We start from the raw sequence: 16,179 nt of genomic DNA, 5'->3' as shown, positions 1-16,179 counted from the left end.
GTCCATTGGTCACATTGCCAATGGGAAGATAGTATATACACTGCATTACTTCTACTTTAAGTTAAATATGTCCTTCATAACAGCCATACAAAATCCATGTCTTGTAAACACTGGAAAAACACAGTTTTTCTCTATTTTAAGGGTTAGGTTAGACACCAATCAGCACAGATTTCAAAAGGTTTGGAAAAGACTGAGAAAACACCACTGACATCCACTAAAAATAAACACGGAAAACAAGACAGCCTACACATTTTAAATACAATTTGCTATTACTTTTTGAGTTGTTCTAAGGATTTATTTCTGTTTTCTACTAAAATGTAATTTCAAAGCCTTATGTCCCAGGCCTGGGCATTTTTAGGGCTTACGGAGTCCCACAAGTAAAGGTATGCTTCTTTGCAGATATTGCAAAGATTTTGCAAACAACTGATACATCAGAGTGAGTGGCTAAAAAATAACAAGCTATGATTTAGATAGGCTAGGTCATTGAATAGGGGGTGCTTTGTACTTTCAGTCCAGAGATCTCAAAACAATCTCCTTGGTGTACATACATCTTAATGATTTGTGGATGAGCAATATGGGTTTAACTGCCAGAAAAGTAGTTGTATCTTCGAGTTAGTTATATTTCATGAATTTCCAGTGTCTAAGCTGGAATAATGTAGAAAAGGAAGAGGATTGAGATACCTGGGATCTCTTGCTGTACAGGGAGGGATACTGAGCATACAAATGGAGCTTTTGTGAACACCACACATTGTGCTTGAGACCTCATTGGGGTTTTTTAAGTCTAGTTCTGAAACCCACATATCCAGACAGACATAGGCTAGTGCAAGACGTGATGTCAATGTGGAATCTGGTTTACGCTACAAGTTATAGGGTAAACCATGTTACTCAATAACTTAAATATACACTACAATAGCATGTAGGAAATAAATAATATACACTTTAGGAAAACGAAAGACCTGGCTGACCTTATGTGGCTTCACATTAATTTCTTATGTTATTTGTAAACCACAATTTGTTGCTTTAGATTTAATTCCTACCTTGTTGGATCTCAGCCAATGTTCAGTGCTCTGTTGTTTCTCAGATTTGCTTGTACAAATACTGCTACATACACATATGTGCACACATATCAACTCACATCAGTCACAGAACTCTTACATTGTTTGCCTTGTTATGATATTTTTTGGTTTGCACACTGGGTTGGGGAGCAGCATCAAAGACTCAAACCCCTCACCTGAGACTAGAATATGCTACTTTAGGGCCAATGAGCAAAATAACGGAGGCACTAGAAATCTTTAGTTGCTAAGAACAGCCACCAGTGTTTTAAAGTGATTTGTGCATGCTTTTTTTCCATTACTTTAATTCTCTCAACGAGTGCTGACTCGCACTCATCGGTAGTAATGATTCCATTCATGGCTCCCGGCTCTAATCTGATTAAATCTCCCAGCGGCTAAATTGTATCCATCTCAAGAGTCTAACGTGGACTAACGGAACAGGAGAAACACTACAACCAAGGCACAGAACCCGTAATGGGCTCCTTACTATATATATTGGCTGTGGTTTTCTTTGCAATGTCCATTACTTTTTTTTATCAGCGTTTGTGCTTCTTAAACTATGCTTTTCTTTTCTTGCAGCCTTCCAGACTTCTTTGGTGTTCTCTAAAGACTATGGTCTACTGGAGTTTGTCTACAAGTCGCTCAATATTGAAGATGTAAGTAAGATTTACCCTATGTATTTTTTCCATTAGGGGAATAATGTTTACTTTCTTTGCATGTAAGGCCTTTTATTTTAGGCAACCTATTGATTCTCCTATCACTTCTTTCTTTCTTGATATTATTTTAGTTTCGAGATTGCAGAGAAGAAGCCTTAAAATTCCTGTGTGCCTTTCAGGAGAAGATTGGTCAGGATGTGCACCCATATGCCTGTGATGTAAAGGTGCGTTATAGTGTGTGTGCATAAGGAAACTCAGCCTAGCTCAGGGGGAGTACCTCAGCATTGAGCTGCTGATTCCAAATGAAAACAATTGAGCTATGAGACAAATGTGTATGTTTAAACCTGATTGAAATTCGTATTACTCAAGTGTAATAACGAGGAACTAACACTTATTTGATTTCTAGAATTGTCTGTAATTTTTTGTATACCCCAGAATTTTTTTTTTCCCTTGATGCTAAAAACGTTATTTGTGCGATTTAATGAAAATCATTACGAAATTTTAGATTATTGTATAAAGTGAAACAAGTTACACCTTCATACTTAACATACAGTTCATAAAATAGAAATATTCCTTAGAAGGCAATACTTTCAGTGTTAACAATTCTCAAAAATAATATTATTTAAGCACAGAAAACATTGCACTTGAGTGTAGCAACACAATTCCTGCAATCATTGCTAGCTGAAGTGCAGTGTTACTTCCAACCTGAGGACAAGCTAAGAAGTTTCTAAAAATATATACTTATTTGTACTAACAAGTCTGCAGGAAGAAATTGAAAGTTCTTGCCAATATCTTCTACATTTTAAATACACATACCACCAGTCCGAAAGTATCTAACTGCAAAATCATACTACAATATTCAGATAAATGAAGGGTTCTGCTTAATAAAATGTATGGGATTATTACTCAAAGGGTCCAAAAACCAGCTAAGACGGATAAATGATTGCTATTCAGAACTGTCTGCTGAATATAGTTCAACGTAACAACCGGTTCTTTAGCTGTCAAATCAATAAATTTACCAGTTTGCCAATCTGTTTTTATTGCTGCACCACACTTTACTATGTAAAGTGCAGTTACAGGCCTAAAGTCAGGCTTAGACGAGTAAATGACTACTTCGCTTATCTTCAATCTTGCCTTTTGAACTTCATTTGTGGGTTGATGTATGACAGTAGCATTTGGTGCTGCACCTTTTTAAGTCTCACAAAACCATCCTTTTATTTTATTTGGGCCAGCAGTCTTTCAGACCATTGCCTTGCTATGGTGAGACCTCTTCAGCCATTGTCGTAAGACATTGACAATCACATCTGGGATCAAACCATATTTATCTCACCATCATGCTATTTATTCGTCTTTCCGATATGTCCTTCCGCCTCCTCGGAAGTGCATCAAGTGAAATGGATGTATGATTATTTGTCCATCTGAAAAGTAAACTCAATTAGTGGATATTCTGTCAGATTAAATTGTTTATTTCATACCTGTGTGTAGGAAGCTGGCTCTTTATATGCTATATCAAAAAGAGATGTAGTGAACACAGAGTCCAGGGGTTCCCCAGAGGCTTAACAGAGGCTAAAGTAGGTACTACTAATGCTCTCTTTTGTGGTAGTGTTGTTGAGCAGTTAGGCTTACCAGAAGGTAGTGCAAAGCATTTGTTGTACACACACAGTCAATAAATGGAGCACACACTCAATGACTAACTCCAGGCCAGTGTATTTATATAGAAAAAATAGATTTTGTTACTTTATTTCTACAACTAAAATGATCCTGTTGCAGGTAAGTACATTTGCAAGTAAGTATTGAACATATGTATCAATAGCACTTTGTATAGATTTGGCAAAGAAAACGGTTTACAGGCAAGTAACACTTTTCACTTTAAAAAGTTGACAGTGCAATTTTCAACACAGTCCTGGTGGAGGAAAAGTGTTAGTGCAGTTTAAAAGTACTCGACTTACAGTTCCAGTCTCTGGGGGTTAAGATATTCACTGGTCAAGGTTCACGATGACCCCAAACATACACCACCAGCAACACGGGGCTGGCCAGGTGCAGAGGCCAAAGTTGGCGTTAGATTTAAAAGAGGATCCTATGGAGACTGGGGGTACTCGGAAAGAGATCTGCTAGCAGGAAAGTACCCGCAACTTCAGAGGGCAGACCTGGAGCAGGTTTAGGTGAGCACTAGTGGCACAGAGCAGCACCAAACGCAGACCCTCAGCGGCACAGGGGCGGCTAGGTGCAGAGTGCGCACACAGCTTCAGGCTCCCAGTGCTTTTCAATAGCGGGACCCCGGGGTAGGGGGTCACAAAGATGCTGGAAGATGTTTAGGGAAACCACAGGCAAGGAGGAGGGCTGCCTGCTGAACGTTGGTGGACCAGTGTTTGGATTCTCAAAGGCCAGGGAGCTGTGGGTGCAGGGGTACCTTTAGCCATTGAATCTACATCCGGTTCTTTCGTGGTTGGGGAGTCCTCTGGATTTATGCTGCAGGCATCGTCGTATTGGCCAGGAGGGGTCAACGCAGGGTGGGCACAAGGTCAGAATCGTCTGGGGACCTGCTCTGGACCATTGGGCCACCTGGACACGGGCCATGGGCGTCGGGTGTAGAGTGGGCAGGACTAGCTGATTCAGAGCGGTTCTGGAGACATTTTTGGAGTTTCTTGTCGACAGGGCTGCTGTCCTTTGGAGGTCTTTGTCCTCCAGTGGGCAGGCAGTCCTCTGGGGGTTTTTAGAGGTCACTGGCCCTGGTGATGTGTCACCTTTTGATATCCGAGTCCTTGATGGTGCGGAGAGGCTGGTAGGGCTGGGGCCAAGTCAGTTGTTGTCTGGAGTCTTCAATGCTGAGGGGTCGGCTTAGCAATCCTTCTTCTTTCCCTTTGTCTTGAGGTTGCCAGGAATCTGGTGAGCTAGGTTCAGGGGTGGCCCTAAATACTAGATTTAGGAGTATTATAGGGGTCAGAGGGCAGTAGCCAATGGGTACTGTCCCTGAGGGTGGCTACACCCTTCCTGTGCCAAATTCCTTTGGGGAGGGGGGGGGGGCCACACACCTAACCCTATTGGTCCCTGTCCTCTAAACCAAGATCGAGGATTCTGCAGGGAGGCAGTCACTTCAGCTCCGGGCACCTTATAGGTGGTCCTAGCTGGAGTAGTCACTCCTCCCCGTTTTACCTAATTGCCTGCCGGACTTTATGCCCAAAGTAGGGCTTTGTCCAGGGGGCCGGCATAGCTGGAGTGCCCTGGGGCACTGTAACAGGAGGCCCGAGTCTTTGAGGCTCACTGCCTCGTGTTACAGTTCCTGCAAGGGTGGGGGGTGTGTGAAGCACCTCCACCCAGAGCAGCCTTTGTTTCTGGCCTCAGATCACAAAAGCTCTCGCCCCATCAGGTCAGAAACCTGTCTCTTAGTGGCATGCTGGCACAGACTGGTCAGCCTTACACCTTACACCAAAGGGTTGGTTAAAATACAGGAGGCATCTCTGAGATGTCCTTTGGATGCATTATACAATAAATCCATCTCTGTCATCAGTGTGGGTTATTGTGCTGAGAAGTTTGATACCAAACTTCCCAGCCTTCAGCGAAGCCATCATGGAGCTGTGGAGTTTGTGATGACAAACTCCCAGCCCATGTACATAATATGGCCACACCGCACTTATAATGTCTAAGAATGGACTTCAACACTATAGGGGCATATTGCTGATGCAGCTTTGCCCTCACCTGTGCTATAGTGCACCCTGCCTTAGGGCTGTAAGGCCTGCTAGAGGGGTGTCTTACCTAGTGTGAGAAAAGGCCTCTTTTTGACTTAGTTAGCCCCCACTTGTTGCCTGATGTTTGATGTAGCTTAGAAATGGCAGTGCCCAGGGCCCCTGCTAACTATGTTCCCTGGGCCAGAGCTCTTTCCCTAAACCTATTGTGATGCATTGGCACAATTGGATACACCCTAAGCTACCACTATAAGTCCCTAGTAAAACAGTACTTGGGTACCCAGGGCATGGGGTACTATGGGTAGGCCCCTGAGGGCAGCAGCTGTGATTGTCCCATCCTCTAGGTCCATACAACCAGATGCACCCAGCACTGCCATTGGAGGCTGAGTGTCCTGATGCAATCCTAAAACACAAACTCGACATGGCATTCTGCCTGGGTGTCCTGTCCACCATACACTGCATTTACTATGGGTTAGAGACTCCGCTGGCAGGCCTTACAGCCCTAAGGCAGGGTGCACCATATCATATGTGAGGGCATACCTGCATGAGCAATATGCCCCTACTGTGTCCTTGCCAAACCTGGGACATAGTGAGTGAACAGAGCAGCCATTTTAATACATGTGCTGGGCACTGGTCAACACACGTTTCCCTGCTATATGATGGCCACTCTGAACCCTGGGTTGTTTGGTATCAAACAACTCAGAATGATAAATCCAAGCTGGTAACAGTATTAGATTTATCCCTAAATGTACCCAGGGGCAATCTTGGAGGAGCCCCCTGCAAAAGCTAACTACCCCAGCATGGTTGTTGTCTGGTTCTATCCAGCCTGCCACCTCCAGACACCGTGTCTACAAACCTTGAGGGAGAGCTATGTCTCTCCGGTTTTTAAAACAATCCCTTCCTGGGTGGAGGTGCTAACACCCCCTCCCTCAGGAATGTTAACTGCCCTCGCGGTAAGCTTCAAAGGGCTTACAGTCTTTGAAACTCGACCCCACCCCCCCAGGCCTACTGCTAGCAGCAGATGGTCAGCCCCTTTGCAAACCCCCACTTTTTGCGGGAGCAAAGGCGGGAAACTACACAAAGGGTGGGGGATCGGCACCACCTTCACGCACCACCCCTAAGGTGTTCCCTGCGATGTGGACACTACATTTCATTTTCCTCCATCTTAGATGGAAGGAAAAAAGCCAATCAGGGATAGGGAATTGAACTTTCACACAGGAAGTGGTCACTCTAGATGGTGTAGACACCCAAAGGTAGGTGTCCCATTGGACACTACCAGGTACCCCCTATAATGCCCACTAAATTCACTATTTAGTGGGCATCTCTAGACCAAGAAATCAGATTCAAAGGACACAAAGAAGACCAGCACAAAGAAGATCCAAGGCACCAGAACTGTGGACCTGCTGCACAAAGAAAAGGCGCCAAATCCTGCCTGCTGTACTCAGGACCAGACAGTCGCCGCTGAAGAGCTGCTGGACAACTGGACTGACCTCAAGAAACCCAGAGGACCTCCAGGTTTCACCAATCGCCCAAGAACTCCTTCTAGAGTGGAGGTACCACTCTGTATCAAAGAAGAAAGTAACAACCCAGTGAGGGTCACTTCACTAACCGGCGGCTAACTCCCGAACCTGAAGTCGCAGCCAGACCCGACAACACACCAATGACCACAAGGACAAACCCTGCAAGTGTGCCAAGTTTGGTGGCACTGCGCCCTCCAGTGACCAAACTGTACCAATACCGTGGGTACTGGTTAGCTGACGTCCGACACCAAGAAAACTAGCCAGCCCGGGGACCAGGAGGAAGCCCAAGTCGAGGGACCTGAGAAACACCCCAGACCTCCCGCCAGAGTGCCCCTGTTGTCCTGTAAGTGACCCTTAAAGTGACTTACCTCTAGATCCCAAGGGCATCTTTGCGCACAGCTCCTGGCTCACCAATTCGATCTGTACCCGGCCGCCCTGTGCCCTGCAGCGAAGAACCTGCTGTGCCCTAAGATTCACTCACCCCTTGCAACCTCAACACTCCAAGGGAACCCCAAGGAACTACCTCTAAACTTAACTGCACAGACCTTTTCCAAGTGATCCCCCACAATGGCCCTGCATTAGCTCCAGAGACTTTTCCCTGCTGCTCCCGCTGGAACTGGGAGCTGCCCGAACTTCTCCAGCTGGCACAGTGTGTCCACCGACTACCTCGACCAACCTGCAAAAGGAGAACTTGATAAAGTAACTGTGTGATTTTATGGTTTTTTAAAGGTGACTTCCCATTGATTCCTATGGGGAGCATTTACGCACAAAAAGCCTATTTTTATTAAACTTCAAAAATCCATACCTTCAAGAGTACTTAACCAATTTTGAAAATCTTGGTCTTAAAATTTATAGAAAAATCTGAAGCGTTTTTATACATAGGTCTTGAGTTATTTCTTGAATGTGTGAGTTGCATGATTGATACTGTGAGTATAACAAATGCTTTGCTCTTCTCCAAGATTGGCCTAACAACTCGACCAAGCTCCATAAGAATTGGAGCATTAGGTAATGTCGTTTTTACCTCCGTAAACCAACGTGTGGTTGCCTGGACCCCCTGCACAGTGCGCCTAGCTTTGCACTCTACATAGACGGCCAGTCTCTTACACCTATGCCATGGGCAGTGGTTGGTTGGCATGGCATCCTGAGAGGGATGCCATGTTGACTTTGCCTTTTTCGCCCCACCAGCACATGCAAGTTGCAATGGCAGTGTTCATGTGTTTGGTGAGGGGTCTCTTAGGGTGGCACAATACCTGCTGCAGCCCTTAGGGACCCTCCCTGGTCAAAGTTCCCTTGGTACCACTGGTACGTTTTACAAGGGTCATATCTGTGTGCCGATTGTGGGGACAACTGTACCCGTTTTAGGGAGAGAATACTGGTGCTGGGGCCTTGTTAGCAGGATCCGAGCACATTCTGTCAAGTTAGCATCAATATCAGGCAAAAAGTGGGGAGTATCCACACCAAAAGAGGCACTTTCCTACAGTATATAACAAGCATTGTCAAGCCCATTAGGTCTGGTAGTGACTGTCAGCCTTTGGCTTCATCAATGTTTGTTTTGTCTTACCATGGTTTTTGTACAATGTAATCATATTTTTTTTTTGGTGAGCTGCACGGTCCTTACAAATATTAAACAAGCATTTTCAATGCAACAGGTCTTGCATCTGCTCGAATTAGAGCTATTAGCGTTGTAAACAAGAAAAACGCAACGTGATCACACTATACAAATTGCAGCACGATCGCGCTGCATAGAAAATAAACAGATAAAGTTGTACGGACACCATGCTGAAAACATCGAGCCTTGTATGTTTTTAGTAGTTTACCGGTGCTGTGTAGGTGGGCTAAACACTGGAAAAGGCATGACGTATGCATGCCTTTCACAAATGAAAGCAAGCGGATTTTAAAAGGCAAGCCCACGAACCAATGAAAGTGACTGATGTGACATGGGCGTGGTTGGAAGCCCAAAGAGAGATTGCAGAAAGGGACGGAACGCTTTGCGCTCGCCCATAAAAAGACTCAAAGCAAAATATACTTCTGGTATCTAAGAGCACATTTTTGACCTAGTAGCTCCTGGTACTGATTGAAACTACTTTGTGTGCAGATGTGCCTTTTACGAAAGAGCAGAATGCTGTCTCTCACAGTTAAGTTATCCCAGTGGCTAAAGTAGGCCCACTGCCCCATGCACAATGCTGTAGTGGCTTAAAGCCACTATAAGTAAGTAAAATCAAAAGGTATTGGCTAATACCAGCCCCAAAAAGCATTCCTTTTTGCTATATTTTTTTTCTTTTTATTTTTTTTCCTTCCGGAGTTTTTAGTTCATATTGCTAACATTCATAGTGACCAATGTAAAATGTATGTCCGCTACTGAAATACAAATTCAAATCTGCGGTGACTTTGGCAAATCCAATATGTCTGCTTTATAACACAAAATGCAGATCAGACCTCTTGGCTCTGCCAGTTCTTGTTACATAGGAAACTCGAAAATAATAATTTGTTTTATGGAGATTGAGATTCCAACTGTTTTGGCCCATGCTTCATCAGTTCTGTGTGGAACCTGCTCAGTATACATGGAACAGTCTGATAAAGGATCCTTTTAAAGGCCTAAAGAAAGCTTTTTTTTGTGTGTGTGTATAAATATATGAAATTAAATTGCAATCACTATTGTGGGATCCCACAGGGGTTGGGGGGCGGGTGGAGAATTGGGGCTGTGTACTAAGCGATCTTGTAACTGCAAGGAAAGGTAAGCTGTGAGACCCTACATGTGGTTGTTGTATGAAATGTTTCATAAGGAGTGTCGCTATTTTTAGATCAGAGGTTCCAGGGAACGCGAGAGATTTAGAGTGATAATGATGGTCAGTCTTCAAATGATCAGGAAGGTAAGAGGAAAGCAACTACTTGCTCGGATCCATCCAAAAAGCAAAAAGCGAGGAACTGCACCAGATGACACCTTCCATTTCCCAGAATCCCTTAACACATCGCATGGGAATGTGTTTGCTTTTTTTTTTTTTTTTTTAAACGCTGTGTGGAACGGTACTTAAATAGCAATAACGTGATATTCAATACCAGTTAGCAGTCTTTGTTTTAATAATGTTCTTTGTTTTATGCTCAAAATCAAGCACCTAAAGAAAGCTTGTTCCAAGGTTGCGGATTGGTTGGGTCATTTGTAAATTTAAATATACATGTTTGCAGAGCGGATTGTCATGCTTAACAGTATAACAAAATATCTCAAAGTGATATAGAACATAGACCCAAAGGTGACGAGGTAAATGGAGGTCTTGCAGGATGACAACAAGACCTGCAGGCTTTGAAATTATCGGATATCAAATTAACAATCTCCCAGAATATTTTTTCTTTTATTTATTTGTTTGCAGAACAACAATATGTCTTCCTTCAACCATTTTTTTATGAAGTGTGAAACACTTAGACCCAGATTACTGTGCTATTGCAAAGTGATCAAAGTCTTGCAAGGGCATTTCTTATCCAGTTCAAAAAGTGTTTTTACATGGTAAAGTTGTCTTTTTCTCAGCACATAAACTCCTCTGTGTTGCTTTGTGCCCATGGACAATTACTGGGGTAGATTAATGCAAATATTCATAGGTTTTGATGCCAAGCCCTATCTACTAGATAGCCAGACTGGCTCTGCATATAACGTTAAGGTCTCCTTGAACCAGGCGTTAAAAGGGGAAATGTATTTACTGGAAAAAAAAAAAAACACCCTGTCACAGCACATGTCCGATGGACTGGACTGATGTGTGTGAATTAATGGAAAAACAGGGAAACCGCAGTGGAGGAAACCAAATAGTGGAAAACCGATTTTAAGAAAAGACAATTGTAAGGAAGTATAAATGAATCGAAAACTAAAGGAAACAATTTTAAAGGAAATAATATTTTAGGGAAACCTCTAAAACGGATTTTTTAGTGTTTTAAGAGTTCGGAGACGGGTGCAGTCTACGGGTTGTGAGGTTTCTCTAGGGATCAGGCATGGATGGGGAGAGTGTTTGAGGGTTCAGGGATGAGTAGCATGTAGTGGTGTTGAGGTTTTATAGGTTTACGGCTGCGTGGAGTTTAGGGCTGGTGATTTGCTTTTATGGTTCAGTGATGGGTAGACGTGGGGTGGAGAAGAGTTTTTAGGTGTCACGAATGGGGGGAGTTTAGGGGTGTGAGGTTTTAAGGGTTCAGAGATAGGTGGAGTTTATATATATATATATAAAGGGTGCTTGGGGTTCAGAGATGGAGGGTTCGGAATGGTGAGGGGTTTTAAGGGTCTTGAATAGGTGTGTTTCAGATGTGTTGAGGGATGTTTTTAGGGTTCAGGGATGAGTGGAGTTCAGGGTTGGTAAGGTTTTAAGGGCTCAGGGATGGTTGGGGTTTGTAGGTGTAGAAAGGGTTTTTTAGATTTCAGAAATGGGTGGGGCGTTACGGGTAGTGAGGAGGCTTTAGGTTAAGAGAAGGGTAGAGTTCAGGAGTAGAAGAGGCTTTGAAGGTTCAGGGATGGGTGCAGTTTAGGGGTCAGAAGAGTGGAGTTTAGGTGTGGTGAGGGTTTTTTGGGGTTCAGGGATGGGTGGGTGGAGTTTAGGGTTCAAGGATGGGTATAATTAATTCGTGGGGGAGGCATTTTAGGGGGCAGAGATGGGTCATGTTTAGTGGTGGTGAAGGTACAGGGAATTAAAAGCATCAAAAGTAAATGACGGTTTAAAAGACATGTAGTGTGGTTAGTTTTACGTATCCTTTGCGCACTTTGCCCTGGATGTATTTTATTCATTTGCTTGCAGCTTAGAGTCTCTGTGCACTTTGCTCTGAATGCTTTTTATTAGGCTTCGTACTGTTATTTTTCAAATAGCCAGTTCTACGGTCTTGTTTTATATTCATATCACACTGTTTAGCCTACTTCAGCATTGGAGTTCTCCATAACACATTCTTCACTCTGTGCTTCAGTCAAGGATACAGTCTGGTACATTGCCGATAGACGTGGTAGGAGTTTAGTCTTTGGCATTCCTGCGTAGGGACATTTTGTGATCACGTATAAAAACACTTCCTTGTCCCAACACATGCAAGAGGGAGACTCCGACCAGGGAACCACAACTAGACGCTGACTGCCTTGTTGCAGATGCTAAACCAAGATCACAGGCCTTTGCTCAGGTATGAGGGCTGATGTCTCCCCAGTGATTCAGAAAGGCAAGTTAGAAGCTTAACATGCTGTGCTCGAAAAAGAACTAGCAGAGGGAGAGTAGAAACTATTAGACACAATGATAGCGTTGTTTTTATGTTTTACTCTCCTGGTGACTATTTCAATCCTACTGTGTTGTATGGTTCTGGTTATTGCGGCTCATGCCTTATTAAATAAAATGCAGTGGTTTTATTAAAACGTTATATAAAACTTATACTGCCTTTGTCATTTGTATATGAGATCATACTGTAAATGAGAGAGTTGGTTTGGATCTGAGTGACCACGACTTCCCTGAGAAGTTCCAAAGATGTCATGCGCTCGGCTGCCCAATCATCTCTTCCCAGTGGGAGAAATGAGCCACTGCTAGTTAGCCGGAGCAAAAACCGGATTTAGGGTGACAGAGTTCCTTACACGTGGGTCAGACTCAGTCCCCCACACCGTGATCGATCCTGCTGCCTAGAAATCCAGTAGTCTCATTTAGGATAATGAGAGCCGATGCGACATAGCGCCGCCAATGATTGGTCTGGCTCTAATTTTTGGGTCTGGCTGACTCTCTCGGTCTTATATATATATTGACTCCTCTGTTCCGTAAGCGGAGACGTCCGTGGGGCTGAGGATTTCCGCCACCACGGGATAGGTACATCGTATTACTTAGTGGTTGGTTGTTCAAGCTTGAACTTTGAAAGGGAAACCCCGATATTGGTGTGCCTTCTCTGACCTAGTGCTGTTTTTACAAATGGCGAATCCTAATGTAGTGAATGTAGCGCTTAATATGCGACAACCGCTCACAGGACATCTGATAGCACATGGACTGACGGTCCAGGGGGGGTCCGGTCACTTTTGTGGTGGACGCCCATGCAGCCTATAGAACAGAACTTTTTTTATTCTTGGGTCGTGTTTCCAGCAGTTGATGGGGGTACAAACACTTTTCACGATTACACTATTGCGAATGTCCCTGGACAGTACAGGGCTTATGCATACTTAGAGATACCTTTATCTTATCAAGAACACCATAATTGGCTTGATGGCGCCCTCCCACACACAGTAGCACCGGTTAGGTTAGGTCCCTTAAGCAATGAAGGTCCTACCTGGCCTTTATTGGCTACTTACACACCATATCCTGCGGTTGCTAATCTGGTAGTGGCTAACGTGCGTCGTTTATACATGGATTTGGCAGCTACATACAGAAGACTGGTTCAGTTTGTCATGCAGGCATTAAATACTAATGCAGCGCGTGCTGCTCCGGCACACCCACAAGCAGTGGTTCCTGGTATTAATCCGGCCACTGTACACTCATTTATGGGTAAAGTACTGGCTAAACGTGAGGAAACTCCATTTTGGCTGGCGCAAAAAATTAATACGCTGTAAGCAGTATTTCCCCATACGGGACCTCAGGATAAACATAAAATATTGACGATGTGTTTGCCATATGGGATGGTTCCTCCGGTGGACCTTTGTAATATTTGGGGCACAGTATTTGCCACGCTCTACACTACGGCACACAGTACACCGACATTAGCTAATTTACCGGAGGTGCTTAAACAGATTCAAGATGAATATGGGGCTGCCCCTGCCTTAGATTTGGGCATGCAGTTGATGGGCAATTTTGCCGCAGTTTCTTCTATTATTTTGAGTAATCTCAAGGGAGAGGCAGTAGCACTAGCAGTGCGAATGCGTCTTCGGGACGTTCCGCAGATTAGTCAAGAGCGGGAACTCCCGAGAATAATTGCAGAAACATATTCTAGTATTGGTCGCGATAGCCTAGGGGCTAGACCACAAAAACCCCAATTACAGGGTAAAAATAATAATGATAATGCTAAACAGCAACCTGAGGGTGCTAAAAAGCGCTGGGAAAAGAAACAACAGCAAACACCTAAGAAAGATGGGGGACAGTCTCCGCAACCGGAGACCCCGTAAAATAGGTATAATCTCAGGAATAGGGATAATTTGAAGATGCCTGATAGATATCAATATACTGATACACGCCAATCTCGTTCCTTTCAGGACTCCTCGGACAAGAGAAGTGAGAGAGGTGGGCGGTCGGAGCGGAGAAATTAGTACGTGAAACCGAGACAGGACTCACGACGCTCAACTGAGGTTTCTATTAAACATGAAGAGAAACCACTCCAACAAAAACAACAATTTAAAAAGAAGAAAGTGGCAGCAGTCTCAGTTAGACATGCCGCTCAAGAAGAGAGTTCTCTTGACGAACAAGACATGGGCGTTGGCTCTGTTAGACAGCGCGGCAGAGGTCACAATAGTTCGCCAAAGTCTTCTAGAGTATCTGGAGGTGAAAGCAACTGATGACTTCATACAAGTCGAAACGGCGGATATGCGAGTCTCTGATCCTGATAGAGTATATAACGTGACTCTGCAATTAGAAGGGGACATTGACCGAATTGTCCACGCCATCTTTTGGGACCATGTGGTAAAATCATATGACTCTCTGCTGGCCGAACAAGATTGGCCGCCTGACTTTGTACGCGACTGTCCGGTTGGGGAAGAGGTTATTACACCTTCCTTCTCACCACTTGTTCCGAGAGAACTAGCGGAGTCATATAGTAAATCATGGGCTCTAGCACAAGCCCCCGCCCTATATAGAAATAACGTGGGGTGGGATAGACAATCACCTTATCATGTAATTCCAATAAAGGGCGAATCTCAGCGGCAGCCGCAGTATCCTATCAAATTTGAGGCAAGGGCAACGGTTAGGAAAATTCTTACACAATTGGAGTACCAGGGTGTAATTGAACCCTGTGTCTCGCCGATGAATAATCCCTTATTTCCAGTTGCTAAACCGGATCATTCATATAGGATAGCGGTGGATTACAGACATTTAAATGGACATACACGCACATATGCAATACAGAATTCACATAGCACAGCGCTTATGAATAATATAGTGCGTAAAAAATACAAAACAACCTTAGATATCTCGAATGGATTTTTCTGCCAAAATATAGCGCCCGAAAGTCGGGACTATACCAGTTTCAGTGCGTTTGGCTCTCAGAAAAAGTTTTGTTGTTTGCCTCAGGGGTATAAGAATAGCCCGGGACTATTCTCGGCTCGTGTTTCTGAAATTCTGCACAAGTTGGACCCTGAAGTGTTATCATATGGTGATGATATATATTTAACAGACAATGAGATTCTGCAGCATCTCAGGCGTGTAGCACGCATTGTTGTGGGGTTTGCTGAAATTGGCTATAAGTTTAATTTTAAGAAATCGAAGATTGCCTTCCTCAGTGTCATTTTCCTGGGATAGGAATTGTCGAGTGAGGGCAAGAGCTTAGCGCCACATTTTTTGGAGAAATGTGCTTTATTGCAGCCTCCTAATACGGTTCGGAAGCTCCAGTCATTGTTGGGGGTTTCTGAATTTTGGCAGAACTTACATTCCTGATTATGCTACGCGTATAAAACCTTTATACGAGTTGATTCGACCGACTTTTTCGAATAGACTTTGGACGATTGAACATACACATATACTACGAGATTTGCAGACTGATCTCTTAGCAGTTCAACATTTACACACACGGGACAATAGAACGCATTTAGTCATCAGGGTGATACCTGGGGCTGTTGGGTTTACATATGTCCCCTTTAATGAGGGTGAGACAGTCCCGATTGCATACAAGTCCCACTTGTATTCAGCTGCAGAACAACGATTTGCACAAACTGAGAAAATACTCACTGCATGACAGATGGCTGTGATTAAAGAAAGACCTCTTGCCCAGGGCCAACGCATCGTCGTTTCCCCGATTCCAGCCTTAGAGGCTGTTACAAAAGCGAGTGTTCCTAATTCGAAAGCTTTACACCCGCGATGGATACAATAGTCTACGTCTTTGACAGCCACTGATGTAGATTACATATTTGACCCTAAACTGCAGACTCGAGAATTTCTTCAATATGAAATGGAATACCCAGTTCCTGCGGGCACATTGCCTATTGACCAATATCAGGTGGTCATGTATACCGATGGCTCTGCGCAACCAGCGGTTGGGACTAAACAACAATATTCTGCTGCATGTGCGGTGGTGAGCGGCACTATGGAGGGGGAAGTGTTCTGCCCCCGACATACCTATACACAAACTTTTGGGAGATTGTACGGCA

General features: G+C 44.1%; 1 protein-coding gene across 2 annotated transcripts in view; it reads left to right on the top strand.

Annotated features, from left to right (window-relative positions):
- The window catches only part of PRKDC (protein kinase, DNA-activated, catalytic subunit), a 2,139,921-nt gene that overhangs the window by 4,374 nt on the left and 2,119,368 nt on the right, over positions 1-16,179 (top strand). For both annotated transcript variants that reach the window (XM_069220133.1, XM_069220131.1), the window contains exons 2-3: positions 1,632-1,708; positions 1,840-1,932. In XM_069220133.1, coding sequence (XP_069076234.1) covers positions 1,632-1,708; positions 1,840-1,932 — 170 coding nt within the window. The remainder of the gene's footprint in view (positions 1-1,631; positions 1,709-1,839; positions 1,933-16,179) is intronic.

This window comes from Pleurodeles waltl, chromosome 2_2, assembly GCF_031143425.1.
Source record: "Pleurodeles waltl isolate 20211129_DDA chromosome 2_2, aPleWal1.hap1.20221129, whole genome shotgun sequence".
Classification (NCBI taxonomy): domain Eukaryota; kingdom Metazoa; phylum Chordata; class Amphibia; order Caudata; family Salamandridae; genus Pleurodeles; species Pleurodeles waltl.
Note: the sequence above shows the minus strand (reverse complement) of the source record. Positions and strands in the feature narration are given on the sequence as shown.